The sequence below is a fragment of the Coturnix japonica genome, unplaced genomic scaffold, assembly GCF_054131305.1.
Source record: "Coturnix japonica strain WE unplaced genomic scaffold, WE-NBRP24 Scf078, whole genome shotgun sequence".
Lineage (NCBI taxonomy): Eukaryota > Metazoa > Chordata > Aves > Galliformes > Phasianidae > Coturnix > Coturnix japonica.
The window spans coordinates 254,800-274,212 of record NW_028188981.1 but is presented as its reverse complement, the minus strand read 5'-3'; the positions used below and the strand labels follow the sequence as shown (position 1 = coordinate 274,212).

Below are 19,413 nucleotides of genomic sequence, written 5' to 3'. Positions count from 1 at the left end.
TTCACCCCAGTGAGCCTCAGAGCTCACCAGTGCCCTACAAAGCTTCCTGGTGCCCCTCAGAGCACCCCAGAGCCCCTAAACGCTCTCCAGTGACCTTCAGAGCCCTGCGTGGACCCCCAGAGCCCACTAGTGCCCCCTGTGCTTTTCAGATACCCCCAGGGCTTTCTAATGCCCCCTGTGCCCCTCAGAGCCTTCAGGTGCCACCTAGAGATCCCCAGTGCATCCCAACTCCCCTCAGAGCCTTGCTCTGGACTCCAGTCTTCCTCAGAGCCCCCTAAAGACCCCAAATGCCCCCATGCTCTCCCCAGGGCACCCCAGTGCCCTTGAGAGTGACTCAGTGCTCCTCAGAGCCCTACTGAGTCCCCAGTGCCCGTCAGTTCCCCGCAGAGCCCAGCAGTGCCTACCAGTGTACTCCAGGGCCTTTCAGAGCCACCCAGATCCCTCTAGCTCCCCTCAGACCACCCCTCACCTTTCCAGTGCACTCCAGTGCCTTGCAAGGCATCACAGAACCCCTGAGTGCTCCTCAGAGCCCCTCTGGGCTTCCCAGGGCCCCTAAGACCCAACCACTGCCCCTTACTGCTCTTTAGAATTCCTTAGTGCTCCCCAGTGCCTCCCTGAGCCCATCAAACTCACCTTGGTCACTCCAGTGCTTTCCAGTGGTCCGCAGTGCTCCTCAGAGCCCCAATGGGCTCCCCAGGGTTTCTTAAGACACAATCAGTGCCCTCCAGAATCCCCCTGTGACACCCAGTGCCCCTCTGACCCCCCATCTCAAGGACCCCCAATGCTCACTGTAGCTCCTCAGAGCCATCCAGTGCCACCCACTGCTCCTCAGGGGTGCCCAGAGCAACTCAGCACCCCCAGTGCCTCTCAGTGCCCCCCAGTGACCCTCAGAGCACCGCATGACACCCCAGTGCCCTCCAGTGTCCCCCTGAGATCTGCAGTGCTTTTCAATGACCCCAGTTCCAGCCCGGGCAGCGCAGAGCCCCTTTGAGTGCTGCAGGATCCCCCAGTGCCCATCAGAGCCCCTCAGCTCCCCCCAGAGTCCAGCAGTGTCTCCCAGTGCCCCCCAGGGCCTTTCAGAGCAGCTGTCACAGAGTCATCTAGATCAATGTCTGTGACAGGGGGGGACAATAGGCCTGTGGGCCCCCCCGGCTTCCCATAACGGGAAGGGAAAAGGGAAAAGGGGTAGGGAGATGGAGGCTGGGCTCAAGGAAACAAACAGAGAAGTGGCAACGATCTAAGGAGGAAAAGTTATTTTACTAACTATGATATCGGAATACAACATAACACAATATAATACAATCTAATTGAAATTGAGGCCAATAATTCAAGTAAAATAAGAGAGAGAGTTTTCCGCAAACCAATAAGCCTACATTGAAACTGAAGGCGCCACGGCTTGGAAGCACACCCACATCTGCTGCCAGGAGTGAGAGAGAAATTCACTTCCATGTCATGTTTCCCATTCTCTTCCCTTCCCATCCATTCTCCTCCATTCTCTTTCCATCCCTTCCCTTCCCCTCCTTCCCTTCCAATTCCTACTTTTCCTATTCCATTTCCTATTCCATTTCCTATTCCTTTTACTTTCCCGTTTCCTTTTCCCTTCCCTTCCCTTCCCTTCCCTTCCCTTCCCTTCCCTTCCCTTCCCTTCCCTTCCCTTCCCTTCCCTTCCCTTCCCTTCCCTTCCCTTCCCTTCCCTTCCTTTCCCTTCCCTTCCCTTCCCTTCCCTTCCCTTCCCTTCCCTTCCCTTCCCTTCCCTTCCCTTCCTCTCTTTTCCCTCAGCTGCTCTTAGGTGCCTTGCATGGCACTGATGGGCTCTAAATGGCACTGGAGGGTCCTGGGGGACTCTGAGGGACACTGGGGGGCTCTGAGGGTCACTGAAGGTTCCTGATAAGGCTCTGGGGGAATCTAAGGTTCACTGGAGGTCACTGGGTGCCCTGGGATGCTCTTCGGGGCACTGGGGGGCTCTGGCAGCATGGGGGTGCTCTGAGGTACACTGGGACTCACTAGGAGGCTCTGAGTGGCACTGGGGGGCACTGGGAGGCTCTAAGGGCTCTGGGGGGCTCTGAGGGGCACTGAGTTGCTCTGAGGAGCACCGAGGGCCATCAGGGGGCTCTCAGGTACACTGAGGGTCTCTGTGATGCACTGGGGTGCACTAGGAGGCTCTGGGGGGCCCTTGGGAGGTTCTGAGGGGAACTGGGGAGAACTGGAAGACACTGGGAGGCTCTGGGGGTTCTGGGGGGCACTGGGTGGCACTTTGGGGCTCTAAAAGGCACTGGGGATCTCTGAGGTGCACTTTGGGGCTCTGGAAGGTTCTGGGGGGATCTAAGGTTCACTGGAGGGCACTGGTTGGCCCTGAGGAACACTAGGGTGCTCTAAGGGCACTGGGAGACTCTAGGGGACACTGGTGGGCACTGGGGTGCTCTGAGGGTTACTGGGATGCTCTGCAGGGCTCTAAGGGGCTCTGAGGGATCTGGGGGCCATTGGGAGGCCTTGGGGTTCTCTGAGGGGCACTTGGGAACTCTGGGGTGCTCTGGAGTGCTTTGAGGGTCACTGGGGAGCACTGGGGGGCTCTGGGGGACTCTGGGGAGTACTGGAAGGCACTGGTGGGTTCTGGGGGGCCCTGAGGGGAACTGAAATGGGCTGAGGGGGGTTGGGGAGCTCTGTAGGGTTCTGGGGGGCTCTAGAGGGTACAGGGGTGCTTTGGGGGGCTCTGAGGGGCACTGGGGCACACTGGAGGGCACTGAGGTCCCTGAGGGGCTCTGGGGTTTCTGAGGAGCTTCAGTGAGCCCTGGGGTGCACTGGAAGGCATGGAGGGCCCTGGGGGAGTCAGAGGTGCTGTGGGATCACTGAGCGGCTCTGTGGGAATCTGGGGGCTGCAGGGGGCTCTCCTGAGCACTGGAGCGCACTGCAAGGCTCTGGAGGGCTCTGAGGGACACTGTGGGGCCGTGGGTGACTCAGGGTGACTCTGAGGGGCTATGGGGGGCCCTGGGGGACAATGGGGGACAATGGGGGTCTCTGAGGGGCACTGGGAATATGGGGGGACCCTGGGGGGGGTGGATCTCAGGGAGTCTGAGAGCTCTGAGGGGCTCTGGGGGAACTGGAGGGCATTGGGGGGCACTGGGAGGCTGTGCAGGGCTCTGTGAGTCACTGTGGGGCACTGTGGAATGCTGGGGGTCTCTGAGGGGCACTGGGGGGCTCTAAGGGGCTCTGAAAGGCACTGGGAGGCCTTGGGGGGCACTGAGGGACCAGCAGCAGTGGGGTCTGCCTGCCTGGCAAGGGGAGGTTTAGTGATGGATGAGCTACAGCAGCCCAAACATTTTGATCCCAGGCTGTTCTCAAAGTTAACAGGTGACATTTCTAATAGGCAGCGGAGCACAGGTTCAATACTAACAGCAGGATGCTGAGCTGTGTGCGCAGCCTGGGCAGCAGCGCCTTTAGGTGACCAGGGTGAAGGAAGCTGGGGGCAGCTCATGGCTCCCAGTGAGAAGAGGGTTTTACCTCCTGGCTTTGCAATTAAAGACCCGGGTGAAAATATTGCAGGGTTTGGTGTCTGCAGTGGGTGAAACTGGCCACCTGCCCGTATGGCAACGTGTGGCCTTTGGGCTCCAGCATCAGTCGAAAGGAGACGGAGGGGCTGAATTAGCTGAATTACCTGTTTTGTACCCAGCCGTAAGATAAATCCTGCTTATTATCAAGACTTGTAATGGAACTTGCTTTGCAGCCAGTGGATCGTTAGTGGAAACGTACTGTTAGAATACAGAAGACTTGCTTAGAAGAATAAGCGACACATTCAGAGTCACAGCAGGTTCGGAGCAAAGGCGGATCAGCGAGAGGAGGCGATAACCATCAATTGACGCTCCGTTACCGGTGCCTGGACGCTCACAGCCCCGCCGGGCGCCGCTGTCCCAACCGCAGCCGTAGGTGTAACAGGGACCTTCCTTATGGTTCCCTGCAGGAGGAGGATCAAGGACGGTTCTTTCAGCTGGAGGGACTCACGCGTTTCTCGGACCTCGCGGGGCGCAGACGCTCCCCACTGTCGCTCCCGCTGCACGGACCGAACTTTGACGGGCGGTTTTTCACCGCCTCGGGTCGAGAAACTGCAGCGCTGAGGATCCAACGGGACGAGCCGCCCCGAGGAGCCGGGGCTGCGAGTTACGAGTCCGGGGGTTTATGGGGAGCCGGGGCCGTGACGTCCTGCGGGGACGGGGGGAGCAGCGCGGGGGGTCAGCGGGGCGTCCCCATGAGGGGACGGTGAAGGGGGAGGGGCCATAGGGCAGGTCCGACCCCTCCCTCCCGTTTCCTCCCCCTCCCGGGCGCTTCGGACGGGAAACGGCGGCAGCGGGCGGAGCGCGGCCCCCCCCCCCCGGACAAATCGCCTCCCGAGAGCCGAGCGTGGCACCGCCATGAACCCACGCGGGGCCGTAGGGAGTCTCCTGCGGGTCTTGGGGCGGAGGGAACCCCAACCGGTACGGGGCAGAGAGGGGGGGAGCGTGGGGAGGGAGGGGGGCGGGGACACGAGAGTTTGGAGAGTGGGGTGGGGGTACGGGGAGGGTAAAGGAGTGAGGGGTCGGAGGGGGTGAATCGCACGGGGGTTGGGGACACGTGTCGGGTGGGAGCGCCCCGTGGAGGGAAGTGGAGACACGCGTGGGTGTGGGGCGGTTGCGGGTGGGCTGCGGTGGGGCGGATCTGCGGGGTTTGGGGTCAGGAATGGGATGGGGAGCGGGGCCGCAGGTTGGGGCCGTGGGTGAAGGGGGATGGGTGACTCTTCGGATCGGGGCTCCCCGGGGGGTCGGGACACGCGTGGGGTGGGGCGGGTTGGGTGAACATTTGCGATCGGGGTGTCCCCACTGGGAGGAGCGCGCGTGGGGCGCTCGCCCCTATTGCTGAGTTCCCGCTTGCGAGGCAGACCCAGACCCATAGCGGGCACGGGGAGAACGACCCACTCACCCCACCCGGCCCGTGTCCTCCCCACCAGTGTCCCATGTCCCCCCCCCTCTCCCCCCCCCCGGCTGTTTCCCACGCCCGCCCCCCCCCCCTCCACGGCCATTTCCTGGGTTGTGCCCGAATCTCTTCCTGCGGCGGGACGCTGCGCGGGGGGGTCGTGGGTGGGAGACACGGGGACAGCGCGCGGGTGGAGGGGTGTGGACGGGACGGGACGACATGACATCCCCATAAGCCGCATCCCCGTCGTGTCCCCGCGTTTCACGCCGTCCCTCCCTCCCCCCCACAGCCCCCAGCGGCGCCGCCCCACACGTTCCAGGAGAAATCGTTCCGGAAGAGGTCGAGATGCTGCGCCGTCTGTCACGACAGTGTGGGCGCCCAGGGGCTTCTCTGTCGAGGTGACGCAGCCCCACGTCCCTCTGTCCCCACATCCCTCTGTCACCGCATCCCCCTGGCCCCATGGCATCCCCATGTCCCCACTGTCCCCGTGTCTCCATGTCACTGTATCCCCATGTCTCCCTATTTCCGTCCCCACATCCCCATGTCCATAGGTCCCCATAACCCAATGTCCCCATGTCCCCAAACTCCAGTGTCCTGGTGTCCCCATAGATCCACAGTCTCACGTCCCCATATCCCAGCATCCCCAAATTTCCCTGTCCCCACATCCCAACATCCCCCTCCTCACTGCCACCCTCCGGCCGTGGGGTCTGGTGGGGTCTGGGGGCAGCAGAGGTGACCCCCTGATGTCCCACTGTGTCCCCACAGTCTGTAAGATGGTCTCCCACAAGCGCTGCGAAGCCAAGGTGAGGCTCTGGGGGGGGGAACACGTGGTGGCCCGTGGGGTGAAATTTGATGGCCTCCCCCACACCGTCCTCTTCTGACCCCCAGAGTCACAGGGACGTGGTGGGGAGGGACCAAGCCCATGTCTCCGTATCCCCACATCCCCATCATGTCCCTCTGCCCCCCCCCCGCATGCAGTGCTTGGCTGCGGCCCAGGGGCTGCAGCTGAACAAACAGCAGAGGGACGGATGTGGGGGGGAGGAGGGGGGTAGTAGGGTCAGTACTGCCCCATGCCTCTGTTTCCCTCTGGGGGGTTGGGATGGAGGACACGGGGGGAACATTAGTGGGGCTGGGTTCTTTCTATGGGGCCTTGGTCCCACTTATGGAGCTGGGATCCCACTTATGGGGCTGGAGTCCCTCTGGGTGCTGGGGTCCTGCACCCCCCATGGGCCAGGTTTTCTCTTTGGAGCCACAGTGACTGCTCTGCCCCGGCAGGTGACATCCCCATGCCACCCTCCACCCCCTCCTGAGCTGGTAAGTTATGGGGCTGGGACCCACCCCTGCCCCACAGCAATGCTGGGGTACCCAACAGCACCCCCTCAACTCTGTGTGCCCCACAGCGGAGGAACACTGCCCCAGTGAGGCACGTCGAGAAGATGGTGAGGGGAGGGGCAGGTGGGATTGGGATTGGATTGGGGTCGGGGTTGGGGCTGGGATTGGGATGGGGTTGGAGTGGGGATGGGGTGGGGATGGGGTTGGGGTGTGAGATGCAGTTGGGATGGGGATGGAGTTGGGATGGAATTGGGATGGGGATGGGATGGGGATGGAGTTGAGGTGTGAGATGGGGTTGGGATGGGGATGGGGTTGGGGTGGGGTGGGGATGGGGATGGGGTTGGGGTGGGTTCATGGTGTGGACTGGAGCTGTGTGCCCCCAGGATGGCAGCCTGCCCTTCAGCACAGTCCGGCAGCACCGCTCCCTGCCCAGGTATCACGGGGAGGGGGGACATGGGGGGGGCTCTGTAAGTGCTGTCCCTCTGTCCCCATCCCCAGCTCCCCACATCCCCTGCCCTCCCCACCCGGAGCTGGACCCCACGTCCCTGTCACCCCATAACCTTGTGATCCCCTGACCCCACATGTGTTCCCACACCCCCCAGGCTGCCCCCCCCGACCCCCCCCGCGGAGCTGAGCTACGTGACGGAGCGGATCATCGCCGTGCGCTTCCCGGGAGGGGGTGATGAGCGGCGCTTCCGCGGCCACCTCCGGGATGTGGCAGCGCTGCTCCGCGCCCGGCACCACGACGGGTACACGGTGAGTGGGGACAGTGTGGGGGTGTGGGGCAGCACGGGGGTGATGGGGCTGGGGGGAGAATGCGGGGTGTGGGGGAGCTACAGGGGCTGAAGGGAGGATACAGGGTGCTGGGGGGTACAGGGCACTCATGGGGGGTCTGGGTGGGCGCGGGGGTGGCTCAATGAGGTGTGTTGAGTGGGAGCACTTTTAGGATGCTATGGGGGGGAGGGAGGGGAAGAGGGGAGTGGTGGGGTGATGGAGGCTGTGGGGTGATGGAGGATATGGGGTAACAGGATGGGGGCTGCAGAGGGGGATGATGGAGGGGGGCTGGAGCGTGGGCAGAATAGAGCGTCCGTGGGTCAGGATGGGGGCCTGGATATGGGGACTCTGGGGGACAGGATGGAGATGGGACAGATGGGGGCAGGACACGGGACATGGACCCTGGGATGAGATGGGGACAGGACGTGGGGTCCTTGGGGACAGGAGTGGGGATGTGGGGGCAGAGTGGGGACACGATGCAGGCGTACGAAGGGACAAAGCGGGGGGGGGGGGGGGGGGGACCAGACGTGGGGGATCCGCTGGGGCAGCACGTGGGGTCCTTGGGCTGGGGCAGGACGTGTGGGGGGCAGGGCACTGTGCCATAGGGCTGTGTCTGAGCTTCCCCCCCCCAACTGCAGCTCTTCAACCTCTCAGAGAAGCGTCACGACCTCGTCCGCCTGCACCCCACGGTCAGTGCAGGGGGGATCAGGGCTGTGGGGTTGGGCCATGGGAACGGGACCGGGGGGTCCTGGGCCGGGGGGGGGTGTGGGGTCCCATGCGGGGCAAAGTGTGGGGTTGGGATGTGGGGCCATGGGGGCTTAGGACTGTGGGTTCAGGGGGGTGGGGTCCTGGTGTGGAATCCTGGGGGGGTCAGGGCTGTGGGGTTGGGGCCATGAGAATAGGACCGGGGGGTCCTGGGGCAGGTGGGGCGTGGGGTCCCGCATGGGGCAAAGTGTGGGGTTGGGATGTGGGGTTCCAGTGGGGTTGGGGATGTGGGGCCCTGGGGGCTTGGGGCCGTGGGTTCGGGGGGGCAGGGTCCTGGTGTGGGATCCTGGGGGGTTCGTGGCTGTGGGTCACACGGTGGCTGCCCACAGGTGCAGGAGTTCGGCTGGCCGGACCTGCTGGCCCCCCCCCTGGACACGCTGTGCGCCATCTGCAAAGCCCTGGAGCGCTGCCTGCGGGCGCTGCCCCCCCGCGTGGCCGTGCTGCACTGCCGGGTGTGTGTGTGGGGGGGGGCGTGGGGTCACAGGGCAGTGTGGGGTTGGGGGCGGTTGTAGGGTTGGGGGTGTTCGTAGGGTTGGGGGGGTTATGGGGTCTTGGGGCTGGGGGGTCTCAGGGGGGCAGGGGGAGGGTCACAGGGGGTTGTGAGGTTGGGGGGCTGAGGAGTGTGACCCTCAACTCCCTCAGGGCAACAAGGGGAAGGTGGGCGTCGTGGTGGCAGCGTACATGCATTACAGCCGCGTCTGTGCCAGGTATTGGGGGGGGGGGGGGGCTATGGGTTGGGAGGTACCGCAGGGGGGAGGCTGTGGGGGGCTGTGGGGTGTGGGGGGCTATGGGGTGGGGTGAGGTGTGGGGTGAGGGTTCTATGAGGTGCAGGGGCTCTGATGTATGGGAAGGTGGGATAATGGGTCACAGCGAGATTACAGGGGAGCTGTCAGTGTGGGGGTTGTGGGGAGTTATGGGGTGATGGGGCTGTGGGTGGTGTTAGGGCAGTTATGGGGTCTGGGGGCTACAGGAGGCTGTGGCTGATGGGGAAAGGGAGAGCTCTGCAGCAAGGGGCTGTGGGGGTCTGTGGGGGGTTATGGAATCTGTGGGGATCTATGGGGCTGTGAGGATCTGTGGGGCTATGGGGGGTTATGGGATCTGTGGGGATCTATGGGGCTGTGGGGATTTGTGGGGCTGTGTGGATCTATGGGGCTGTGCTGACCCTGCAGCGCCGAGCAGGCTCTGGGCACCGCCACCATGCAGCAGTTCTGCGAAGAGAGAGTGGGGGGCGACGTGCAGCCATCACAGCGCAGGTAAAGGGGGGGCAGAGGGGGGAGATGGGGGGTGCCCGGGGGGGGAGGGGGGGGATTTTGGGGCGGGATTTAGGTGTTTGTGGCTGCGGTTGGTGCCGCTGCTGAGGATGCTGCCCCCCCAGGTACATGTTGTACTTTGGGGCGCTGCTGTCGGGCACCGCGCGGGTCAACAGCCGTCCTGTGTTCCTGCACCATGTGCTGCTGCCAGCGCTGCCCCGATTCCAGCCTGGTGAGCGACACACGCTGCCCCCAAACCCCGACCCCACACCCCGACCCCACACCCAGACCCCACACCCCGACCCCACACCCCGACCCCACACCCAGACCCCACACCCAGACCCCACACCCTGAGCCCACACCCCGACCCCACACCCCGACCCCACACCCTGCCCATCACACCATTGGGAACCCAAATCCCCTCATTTCTGACTCTGTGCCCCCCCAGACTTCCAGCCCTTCCTGAAGCTGTACCAGGCTCTGCAGCTGGTTCACACATCAGGCGTTTAGTGAGTGCCCCCCCACCCCAACGGGGGGATCCGACCCCCGACCCCTCCCAACCTCCATCCCACTCTGGGCTTCACAACCCCCCCCCCTCCCAGCTCCCCCGGACCACACAGTGTCTGCATCAGCCTGGAGCCAGCACTGCTGCTGAAGGGCGACGTCCTGGTGAGTGTGTGAGGGGTGAGTGTGCAAGGGGGGAGCATGCAAGGGGTGAGTGTGTAAGGGAGGAGTGTGCAAGGGGGGGGAGCGTGCAAGGCAGGAGTGCAGCAGGGCGTGCAGTGCTCCCGGTGGCGCAGTCCCCTCGGGATGTTGCACACTCGCCATGTGTGACGCGTGGACACGCGGATGCCGCGTGCTCCAGTTGTGTGACCCGTTGCACACCCACGTGCAGGTGCAGTGCTACCAGCGCTGTGGCTCCGGCCGTCGCTCCGTGTTCCGGGCGCAGTTCCACACGGGGGCGCTGCAGGGGGAGCGGCTGCGGCTCGGCAAGGAGGAGCTGGACCTGGCGAGTGGGGGTGGGGGCTCCAGGGGGGTCCGGGGGTGTTTATGGGGGTTGGGGGCTGGGGGGGGTCATGGGGTGGTTGTTGTTGTCATGGGGTCGTTGGGGGTCAGAGCGGGTTGGGGGGTTGGGGGGCTTGGTGGGGGTTGAGGTTTGGGGGGGTCAGAGGGTATGGGGGGGTCAGGGGGCGTCCCATGGTGTTGGGGTCCATGGGAGGGGGGGGCTCGGCGGGGGGTGGTGCGCCCCCCATTTCCCACCACCCCCCATTTCCCCCCCCCCCAGATGAGCGCTTCCCCCCCGACGCCACCGTGGAGCTGCTGTTCTCCTCTGGCCCTGACAAGGTGGAAGGTGAGGGGGAGGCGACCCCACAGCCGATAATAACCCCACAGCCCACCCCCATAACCCCCCCATAACCCCCCATAACCCCACACCCCACACGTCCCCCCCAGGCTGGGCCCCCCCTGGCGGCGCTGTCTGTGTTGATCTGTGCACGTGGGACCCCGCGGTGCGACGTGATTCCTTCCACGGCTTCAACCTGCGGCACCAGGACAGCAACGACGGTGAGGAGGGGGCAGCCCCAAATGGACCCCAGACCCCATTGCGACCCCAACCCCACAGGGCTCCTCCCCAACGCTGCTGTATTCCCACAGACCTGACGCAGGTGGGGGGGCCACAGGACAAGAGTCCCCACCCCCCCGTGCAGGACAGGGGGGCTCCCGGGGGCACCCCATGGGAAGAGGAGCCCCCCACGGCACCGCAGAGCCCCCCCGGGCACCGCCCCCCCCCCACAGCCACCGAGCGCTGGGAGCTGGAGCAGCTGCTGGGGGGCTGCGGGCTGGGGGGGGGGCAGGAGGACAGCCCCCCCGGCGCCCCACAGGGAGCCCCCGTGCCCCATAGCTGCCCTGTGCCCCATCGCACCCTGACACCCCACAGCGACACAGAGCCACACAGAGACTCTGTGCCCCATAGCATCATGGCACCCCACAGTAGCCCTGCGCCCCATAGCAGCCCTGTGGCCCACAGAGACCCTGTGCCCTATAGCACCACGCCGCCCCATGGAGGTTCTGCACCCTATAGAGATCCCGTCCCCCATAGTAGCTCTGCGTCCCATAGCACCACAGCATCCTATTGCAGCATGGTGCCCCATAGCGGCGCTGTGCCCCATTACGCTGCCCCACCCTATGGCACTCTGCCGCCCCACAGAGACTCCGCGACCCACAGCTGCCCCGTGCACCACAGCGCTGCAGCGCCCTATAGCACCGTGCCACCTCGTAGCGGCCCCGTGTCCCACAGCTGCTTTGTGCCCTATAGCACCCTGCCGCCCCACGGCGACCCTGTGCCCCATAGCACTGCCGCACCCTGTTGCTCCCTGGTGCCCCATAGCACCCCAACACCCCACAGCCACTCGGTGCTTCATAGTGCCACAGCACCCCATAGCAACCCCACAGCCTACAGCACCCCGAGCACACCCCACAGCCCCCCAACATCCTATACCCCCCCAACGTCCTATACTCCCCCAACATCCTATACCTCCCCCGCATCCCATACCCCCCCTGCATCCTATAGCCCCCCCGCACCTTACAGCCCCTCCCCACCCTACAGCACCCCCACACCCTATAGTACCCCGATGACCTGCAGCCCCACAGCATCCTACAGCCCCCCGTCACCCCACAGCCCCCCGACACCCTATAGCCCCCCACCTCCCAGCCCCCCAACCTACAGACCCACAGCATCCTATAGCCCTCCCATGCCCTATGGTACTCTGACGACCTGTAGCAGTACTCTGGCACCCCATAGCTCCTATAGCACCCACAGCACCTATAGCACTCCCGTGCCCCATAGCCACTCAACCCCCCACATCACCCCGGCACCCTATAGCAGTCCATCACCCCACAGCACACTGACACCCCACGGCCGCACCGTGACGCCCCATAGCACCCAGACCCCCATGGCACCCTATAGCACCCAGACCCTCACGGTGCCCCATAGTGCCCAGACCCCCATGGCACCCTATAGCACCCAGACCCCCATGGCGCCCCATAGCACCCAGACCCCCATGGCACCCTATAGCACCCAGACCCCCATGGCGCCCCATGGCCACGGCCACGCCCACTTCGGCCACGCCCTGCAGCGCCGCCCCAGTTTGGCCCCGCCCCCTCATTGTCTGTGCCCGGGGGGCGGGGTCGAGGCGGGGGGGCGGCGGCGCGCGCAGCGGTCATTGTCTGAAGGGGCGGGGTCTGCGCTGCCCACGCCCCCATGTCCCCTCTGCGGGCCACGCCCCTTCATCATTGGACCCCCCCCAAAAAATGGAACCCCCGGGAGCCCCGGAGAGGACGCGGAGGGTGAGTGGGGGGTGATGGTAAGGGGAGGTAGGGGGCAATGGGGCTGGGGGGGGATACGGGGTGTGGGGGAGGTACGAGGGGCTGGGGAGGGGATATGGGGGGCTGGGTGGGTGCGGGGGCGGCTCTGATGGGGTGAGTGTTGAGTGGGAGCACTTATAGGATGCTATGGGGGGAAGGGGTGTAAAGAGGGGAGTGGTGGGGTGATGAGCGATATGGGGTGATGGGGGATATGGGGTGATGGAGGATATGGGGTGATGGGGGATATGGGGTGATGGAGGATATGGGGGCTGTGGGGTGATGGAGGATATGGGTTCATGGGGGATATGGGGTGATGGACACTGTGGGGTAACAGGCTGAGGGGCTGCAGAGGGGGATGATGACGGGTCGCTGGGGGTTCTTATGGGGGGATCAGATGTAGGATGGTCTCAGTCTCTCACTGCCCCCCCTCCCCCCCCCAGAGCCCGGCAGCGCCCATGACCCCCTGGCTCAGGACCCCCCCCAGGGGGAGCCCCCCCATCCCCCCCCCTCCTTCCCCCCACTCTCCTCTTACTCCCCCCCCGCCGCCTCGGGACCCCCCCGAGAGGAGCGCAGTGAAACCCCCCCTCCCCACCTGACGCCCCCCGCGGCGGAGCCCCCCACGTTCGCCCAGGACACGTCCAGGTTCTGGTACAAACCGGGGATGTCTCGGGAACAAGGTACGGGGGGGTCATTGGGGGGGGGGAGGTCATTGGAAGGGGGCGTTAATGAGCGTTACACCCCCGTGACACTCTGTGTCCCCCCCAGCCGTGGCGCTGCTGAAGGGCTGCGAGCCGGGCTCGTTCCTCATCCGGGACAGCACCTCGTTCCGGGGGGGTTACGGGCTGGCGCTGCGTGTGGCACAGCCCCCCCCCGGCTGCCCCCCCGCGGGGAAAGGTACGGGACCCCCACCCAAAACGTACAGAACACGGAGCGACCCCGGGAGGGGTGAAATCACAGACACCCCCCCCCCGTCCTCCCATGCCACTAAATTGATGTGGCCGCCCCAAGTGACTGGGATCCCCCCCCATAAGTTACCAGGGTCATTCTCCCTACCCAGGGGACCCCTCTATGTTGTACAGCACAGCCCCCCCCTCCCAGTCCCACCAAATCATTGTGGGCCCCCCCCCCAAATAAATCACAGCCCTCAATCACAAGGACACCCCCCCCCCCAACAATGCCACCAAATCACTGCGACCCCCCCCCATAAATTGCTGGACAACCCTGAATATCCCATATTGACCCACTACCACCACTGCGCCCCCCCCCATCACGGCATCCCGGCCGCATTTTGCCCCCCCCAGGGGACCCCCGTGAGCAGCTCGTCCGCCACTTCCTGATCGAGACCGGCCCGAGGGGCGTGAAAATCCGGGGGGGGGCGGAGGAGCCGCACTTCGGTGAGGAGGGGTCGGGGGGGGGTCCTGGGGGGGATTGGTTCCATTGAAGGATGGGGGTCGGTGCGGGAGGGGGCGTTGATTGGAGGGGCTGATGGGGGGCGGTCCTTGAGGGTGGGGGGATCCATGTGATGGGAGAAGGGGTCCGCCGGGGGGGGGGCGGTTAGTAAGTGATGGGGGATACTGGGGAGGGGAGGGGGGGCTTCTTTTGGGGTCCGTGGATGGGGGCGCGGGGGGGTCCGTGTCTGTAGTTGTCGCTGTGCCCCCCCCAGGCAGCCTCCCCGCGCTGGTGCTGCAGCATTCCATCCGGCCCATGTCGCTGCCCTGCGCGCTGCGCATCCCCTGCCACGGTGCGTGACCCCCCCACCCCGCCACGAGTGTCGCTTCCCCCGTGAGGGGGGGGGGGCACCCACGGCCTCACCCCGCGTCTATTCCAGACCCACTGGAGGAGGGGGGGAGCACCGGGACCCCCAACGTCAGCACCGCCGCGGAACTGCTGCGGCAGGGAGCAGGTGGGGGCAATGGGGAGGGCAATGGGGGCGGTGTGACGGGGGGGCAATGGGATGGGGGGGGTCCTGGGGACAGGGGTGGTGGTGGGGGAGGTAGTGGGGTGGGGGGGGGGGTCAGTGAGAGGAGGGCAGTGGGGGGGCAGTGGGTCATGGGGGCAGGGGGGCAAGTATTGGGATGCGGAGTCAGTGCGAGGGGGGCAGTGGGGGGCGGTGTGGGGTGCCGTGTCGTTGCGGTGTGGTACCGGTGCCGCCGTCCCGCAGGCTGCTCGGTGCGGTACCTGGGCTCGGTGCTGACCGAGGCGCTGACGGGGCCCCGCGCGGTGGCGATGGCTGCGGCCGCGGTGCTGGGAGCGCCGCCCCCCCCGCCCTGCACCGCGCACTTCCACGTGTCCGCCCGCGGCATCACCCTGACTGACAGACAGCGCAGGTGGGACCCCCCCCATTGACACCCCCCCCACGACCCCCCACACACACACACACGCTCTCATCGCTCTGCCCCCCCGCTGCCCCCCCAGGCTGTTCTTCCGCCGCCATTACCCCGTGGCCAGTGTCACCTACTGCAGCACGGACCCCGAGGAGCGAAGGTGACAATTTGGGGGGGGGGGGGGGGGCACACATTCCTGGTGGGGGGGGCATTAAACAGCCCAACACGGCTCTGTGCACACAGGTGGGAGAACGCAGACGGCAGCACCTCCACGTGAGTAACGGGGTGGGGGGGAGCACACCCGACCCCCCCCTCACATTGCCCCCCCCTGAGCACTCTGTGCCCCCCCCCCCCCCCCCCCCCGCAGGATCTTTGGGTTCGTGGCCAAGCAGGCGGGGGGGGCGGGGGGCAACGCGTGTCACGTGTTTGCTGAGCTGGACCCCGAGCAGCCGGCGGGAGCCATCGTCAGCTTCATCACCAAAGTGATGCTGCGCGCCCCCCCCCACTGAAAGACCCCCAAAAAGGAACAGCACCTGGTGAAGGAACACCCCGAGACACAGAACAGCCCCCCCAAAGGGAGCAGCGTTATGGCCGGGGGGGCAGCACCCCACAATGGAAATCTTGCTATACCGGGGGCAGCATTATTGGGGGGGGGCAGCATTACTGAGGGGGGGGGGGCACTGAAGCAGTTTCTATCTTTGCAGCAAAGGAGCGAGAACAGCAGTTTCAATATAGAGAAATGTTTTATATTGGGGGGGCATAGAGCTGTACATTGGTATGGGGGGGGGGGCAGTCTCCCATCTCCATGGGGAGACACCCCCCCACCCCCACCTTCCAGGTGTTTTACATTCAGCAGAACAGGGACAGTAACAGTGGGGGGGGCTGAGGGCAGAATAACGTGCCCCCCTCCCCAAGGGGCTGGGGTAGCAGGCAGGTGGGGGAGAGGCAGAACAGGGAACCCAGCCAACATGGGGGGGGGCATCCCAACATGCTGGGGGGGGAGGGGGGATGTTAAAGTGCGTGAGGGGTGGGGGGACCCCCCCTAACCCCCCCTTACCCACTGAGGGGGTGCAGGTCCACCTTCACCTTCTCACCACTGCTCAGCATCCCCACGGTGGGGAAGTACCCCCCCGGCGGCACCCGCGCCTCCTTCTTGCCGATGATCTGCCCGTTGCGTGTGAAGAACACCTGGGGGGGGCAGGGGGGGCTGAGGGCACCCAGAACCCGGCACTGTGCCCCGTGGATGGGGGCAGTGTCAGTGCAATGGGATGGATGCGGTGCCCCCACCCCCCCCAGGGAAATAAAAGGGGTTATGCCATCCAACTCACTGTGCCTTTAAGGAGTTCATGGCTGGGGTGGGGGGGGTATGGCTAGGGGCTCTACAAGGGGCACAACCACTTCCCCACCCCCACACACCCCACACCCCACAGCTGGGGGGCAGCATGCTGCCGTGGGACTGATGTCACTGCCCCCCACCCAAGCGATAACTAACTAAAGGCGGGTGCTTCTCCCCCCAGCCCTCACCACCACTTTGGTGCCACTGCGCTCCTGCTCCGTGCCCCCCCCCTCGTCTTCTTCCTCCTCCTCCTCCTCTTCCTCCTCCTCGTCCTCAGGGGACACGTAGGTGAAGTTGCGCAGCCGCCTGGCGGGCAGTGCTGTGTCACACGGCTCATCACTGTCCCCTGGGGGAGGAGGGCAGAGAATGGGGGGGGGGGTAACCCCAAACTTCCCCTGCCAGCACCCCCCACCCACCTTCACTGTCCAGGCTGTAGTCGCGGGGGAACATGATGCCACAGCCCATCGTGTCCCCTTTGTAGCAGCGAGGGCCGAATGGGTCCCCCACCCCACTGCCATGGAAGATCTTCCCATCATCTGTGGGGTGACAGACACAGAGCCCTGTGTGACACAGGAACCCCACGTGCTGTGGGACCCCCTTGTGGGCCACATCCCCCCCCACCAACTTGGGGCTTTTGGGGTGGGGGCAGTGAGGGGCACTGACCCGCATGGTAGGCCACCGACCCCCTGCTCCAGCCAGGATGGCGGTTCTTGGGGTAATCCTAGGAGAGGACACAGACCCCTCAGTGCTGGGAAAGGGGGGGGGCACATGGTGGGACCCCCAGCTCCCCCACCCCTCACCTTGCGCGCCAGCCCCAGCGCAATGTAGCACTTCTCACCCGGGTCCACGATCTCCACCTCGAAGTAATGGCTGCGGGTGCTGAGTGGGCGCCGCGCCTGCGCCAGCCCCACATCCACGATGCTCTTCCCCTTACCTACGTACTCCAGCAGCTGCAGGTCGGGGGGAGAGGGGATGGAGGGCAAAGGGAGCAGTGAGTTCAGTGGGGGGGATCCTAAAGGAAGGAGAGGGCACCCCCACGGCTCCCCCAGAGCCCCGCTCTAGGGCTGAGAATGCTATGGGGCCAGGCATGCTCAGCTATGGGGCTGGGCATCCCCCACTAGGGGTCCTCACCGTGCCGCAGGCGCGCACGTCGTGCAGGCGGCCCCACTCCTCCTCGTGGCTGTCCACCATCATGGCACTGTCATCCTCCAGCGCAGCGCGGAGGTGCAGCCGAACCTCCTCCCCCAGTGAGTGCAGCCCCACGGCCGGGAACAGCCCCTCGGGGGACAGCGGCATGGCCGAGCAGCCCACCTGGGGGGGCAGAGACACGAGGGGTCAGGGAGGATGGGTGGGGGGGGACAGAGGGGGAGTGATGGGGGTCTGGCAGGACGCAGCAGGGAGGGGAACGATGGTGGGGGTCTGGGCAGCAGACGGAGCTGGGGCTGGGGGGTCTCTCACCCTCTTCCCGTTCTTGGTGAAGAAGACCTGAGCCGTCTGCACCTCGAAGGAGACGCGCTCGATGCCGCAGCCGATGCGATCACCAGAGCTGCACTTGGTGCCGAACTGCCGCCCCTTGGCGCGGCCACTGTACAGCCTGGGGGGGGGGCACAATGGCACCGGGTCCCTCCATCTCCCCACCCCACCAACCCCTCACTCACTTGCCGTCATCAGCGTGATACGCCACCGAGCCGGGCAGCCAGCCAGGGGGGTGCTCCAGGCTGTAGTGCTGCGGCACCAGCCCCACCGCGATGGCACCGCGCACCCCACTGTCCACTATGGAAACCTGCGGGGAAACGGGGACACGCTGTGGGATGGGGACAGCAGGGAACAAAAGGACGAGGACACCTGGGAATGGTGGGACCCCAAATGGCAAGAACAGCACCGAGGATGGGGACAGCAGCAGGAATGGGGATCCCCATGTGATACCACAATGGTTGGGAACCCCAGTGAGGATCCCATGACAACAGGGATCTGAAATAAGGACGGGGACCCCCAAAGGACCCTGAGTGACACCAGGGATCCCAGTTGAGGCCAGTGCCCCCGAGCAGCAGCACAGCCCCCACCCGCTCCCTGCTCACCTCAAAGTAGTTGTTGTCCCGTGTCAGCGGCCGCGGTGCCACGTAGCAGCCGACCTCCCCCGAGTCCCCGTGGTAACTGCGGGACACAGGAGCCCCGTGTCACTCTATGTCACCCTTCAGCCCCCCCCCCCAAAGCCCCCCCCCAACCTGAGCGTGTCCCCGTCCACCAGCACGTGCTTGGCGCGCTCCTGGTACCGCACGGCGCGAACCTCCCGGATCTCCCGGATCCGCCGCCGCCAGCTCAGGAAGCGGTAATGGAGCCGCAGGTCATCCATGGCGAGCGAGCACCTGCGGGACAGCCCACACTGCGCCCCACGGCCCCATGGGGGACCGGAGCCCACCCCATAATAACACCCCACAACAACAACACCCCACAGCAACACCCCACACCAACAACACCCCACACCAACAACACCCCACACCAACAACACCCCACAACAACAACACCCCACACCAACAACACCCCACACCAACACAACACCCCACACCAACACAACACCCCACAACAACAACACCCCATAACACCCCACAACAACACCCAACACCCCACAACACCCCACAACACCCCACAACAACACCCAACACCCCACAACACCCCACAACAACACAACACCCCACACCAACACAACACCCCACACCAACACAACACCCCACAACAACAACACCCCACAACAACAACACCCCATAACACCCCACAACAACACCCAACACCCCACAACACCCCACAACAACACAACACCCCACAACAACACAACACCCCACAACACAACACCCCACACCAACACCTCATAATAACACCCCGCAACAACACTCCATAACACCCCACACCAACACCCCACAACATTAACACCCCACACCCCCCCCGCCCCCATCCCGGCCATGCTGGCGCCCCACGCCCCCCCCTCGTGCCCCGACCTCTCCTTCCCCACCCCGTTCCCGGTGGCCGCCCCACATGGGACCCCCGGCAGCCCCACAGCCACCCCTACAAGGCCCCATTGACCACCGCGGCCGCCCCTCACAGCACAGCACAGCACAGCACGCCCCGCCCCATGCCGTGCTCCTGCCCCCCCCGCTCTCCTCACCGCCTCCGCCGCCATGGACTCCACCATAGACTCCGCCGCGGCCGCCCCCGGCCCCGCCGCCCCGCTCACACCCGGAACTCCGCTCCGCACTTCCGCATCCTCAGCCCTCCTCTTCCGGCCCCGCCTCCTCATCTTCGCCAATCGCGGAAGCGTCTTACCGATGGACGT

The 19,413-nt window shown here is 65.2% G+C and overlaps 2 protein-coding genes across 4 annotated transcripts; one reads left to right on the top strand and one right to left on the bottom strand.

The window, feature by feature from the left end:
• Window positions 1–3,678: 3,678 nt before the first annotated feature.
• Window positions 3,679–16,072, top strand: TNS2 (tensin 2). Of its 2 annotated transcripts, XM_085534160.1 has the most exons (27): window positions 3,679–4,466; window positions 5,231–5,339; window positions 5,707–5,744; window positions 6,217–6,255; window positions 6,342–6,380; window positions 6,657–6,706; window positions 6,876–7,029; window positions 7,686–7,736; window positions 8,142–8,264; window positions 8,455–8,519; window positions 8,982–9,065; window positions 9,188–9,294; window positions 9,511–9,571; window positions 9,665–9,731; window positions 9,958–10,081; window positions 10,348–10,413; window positions 10,515–10,625; window positions 10,716–12,407; window positions 12,866–13,102; window positions 13,191–13,319; window positions 13,727–13,819; window positions 14,089–14,166; window positions 14,254–14,328; window positions 14,587–14,752; window positions 14,841–14,909; window positions 14,993–15,022; window positions 15,117–16,072. In XM_085534160.1, exons 1-27 carry the CDS (start codon window positions 4,404–4,406, stop codon window positions 15,256–15,258), a joined length of 4,062 nt encoding a protein of 1,353 aa, XP_085390286.1. In that variant the 5' UTR covers window positions 3,679–4,403; the 3' UTR covers window positions 15,259–16,072. The 2 variants fall into 2 exon arrangements, with proteins under 2 accessions (XP_085390286.1, XP_085390287.1); XM_085534161.1 differs by lacking the exon at window positions 8,142–8,264.
• SPRYD3 (SPRY domain containing 3) lies at window positions 15,474–19,341 on the bottom strand. 2 transcript variants are annotated; one of them, XM_015850398.3, is made up of 11 exons: window positions 19,246–19,341; window positions 18,311–18,451; window positions 18,164–18,239; window positions 17,744–17,868; window positions 17,544–17,679; window positions 17,217–17,396; window positions 16,886–17,035; window positions 16,749–16,806; window positions 16,502–16,621; window positions 16,274–16,431; window positions 15,474–15,937 (listed from the first exon to the last, which is right to left on the bottom strand). In XM_015850398.3, exons 2-11 carry the CDS (start codon window positions 18,436–18,438, stop codon window positions 15,803–15,805), a joined length of 1,266 nt encoding a protein of 421 aa, XP_015705884.1. In that variant the 5' UTR covers window positions 18,439–18,451; window positions 19,246–19,341; the 3' UTR covers window positions 15,474–15,802. The 2 variants fall into 2 exon arrangements, with proteins under 2 accessions (XP_015705884.1, XP_085390312.1); XM_085534186.1 differs by lacking the exon at window positions 16,749–16,806 and having other exon boundaries at window positions 16,924–17,035.
• Window positions 19,342–19,413: the final 72 nt, after the last annotated feature.

Bases quoted from the DNA above. Each gene is read 5' to 3' on its own strand.
- TNS2 (XM_085534160.1), top strand. From the start codon at position 4,404: ATGAACCCACGCGGGGCCGTAGGGAGTCTCCTGCGGGTCTTGGGGCGG. The intron at 6,707-6,875 runs GTATCACGGGGA...CACACCCCCCAG, and splicing joins CAGCACCGCTCCCTGCCCAG to GCTGCCCCCCCCGACCCCCC. The intron at 8,520-8,981 runs GTATTGGGGGGG...CTGACCCTGCAG, and splicing joins TACAGCCGCGTCTGTGCCAG to CGCCGAGCAGGCTCTGGGCA.
- SPRYD3 (XM_015850398.3), bottom strand. From the start codon at position 18,438: ATGGATGACCTGCGGCTCCATTACCGCTTCCTGAGCTGGCGGCGGCGG. The intron at 17,680-17,743 runs GTGAGTGAGGGG...CCCCCCCCCCAG, and splicing joins TATCACGCTGATGACGGCAA to GCTGTACAGTGGCCGCGCCA. The intron at 16,622-16,748 runs GTCAGTGCCCCT...GTCACCCCACAG, and splicing joins GTCGGTGGCCTACCATGCGG to ATGATGGGAAGATCTTCCAT.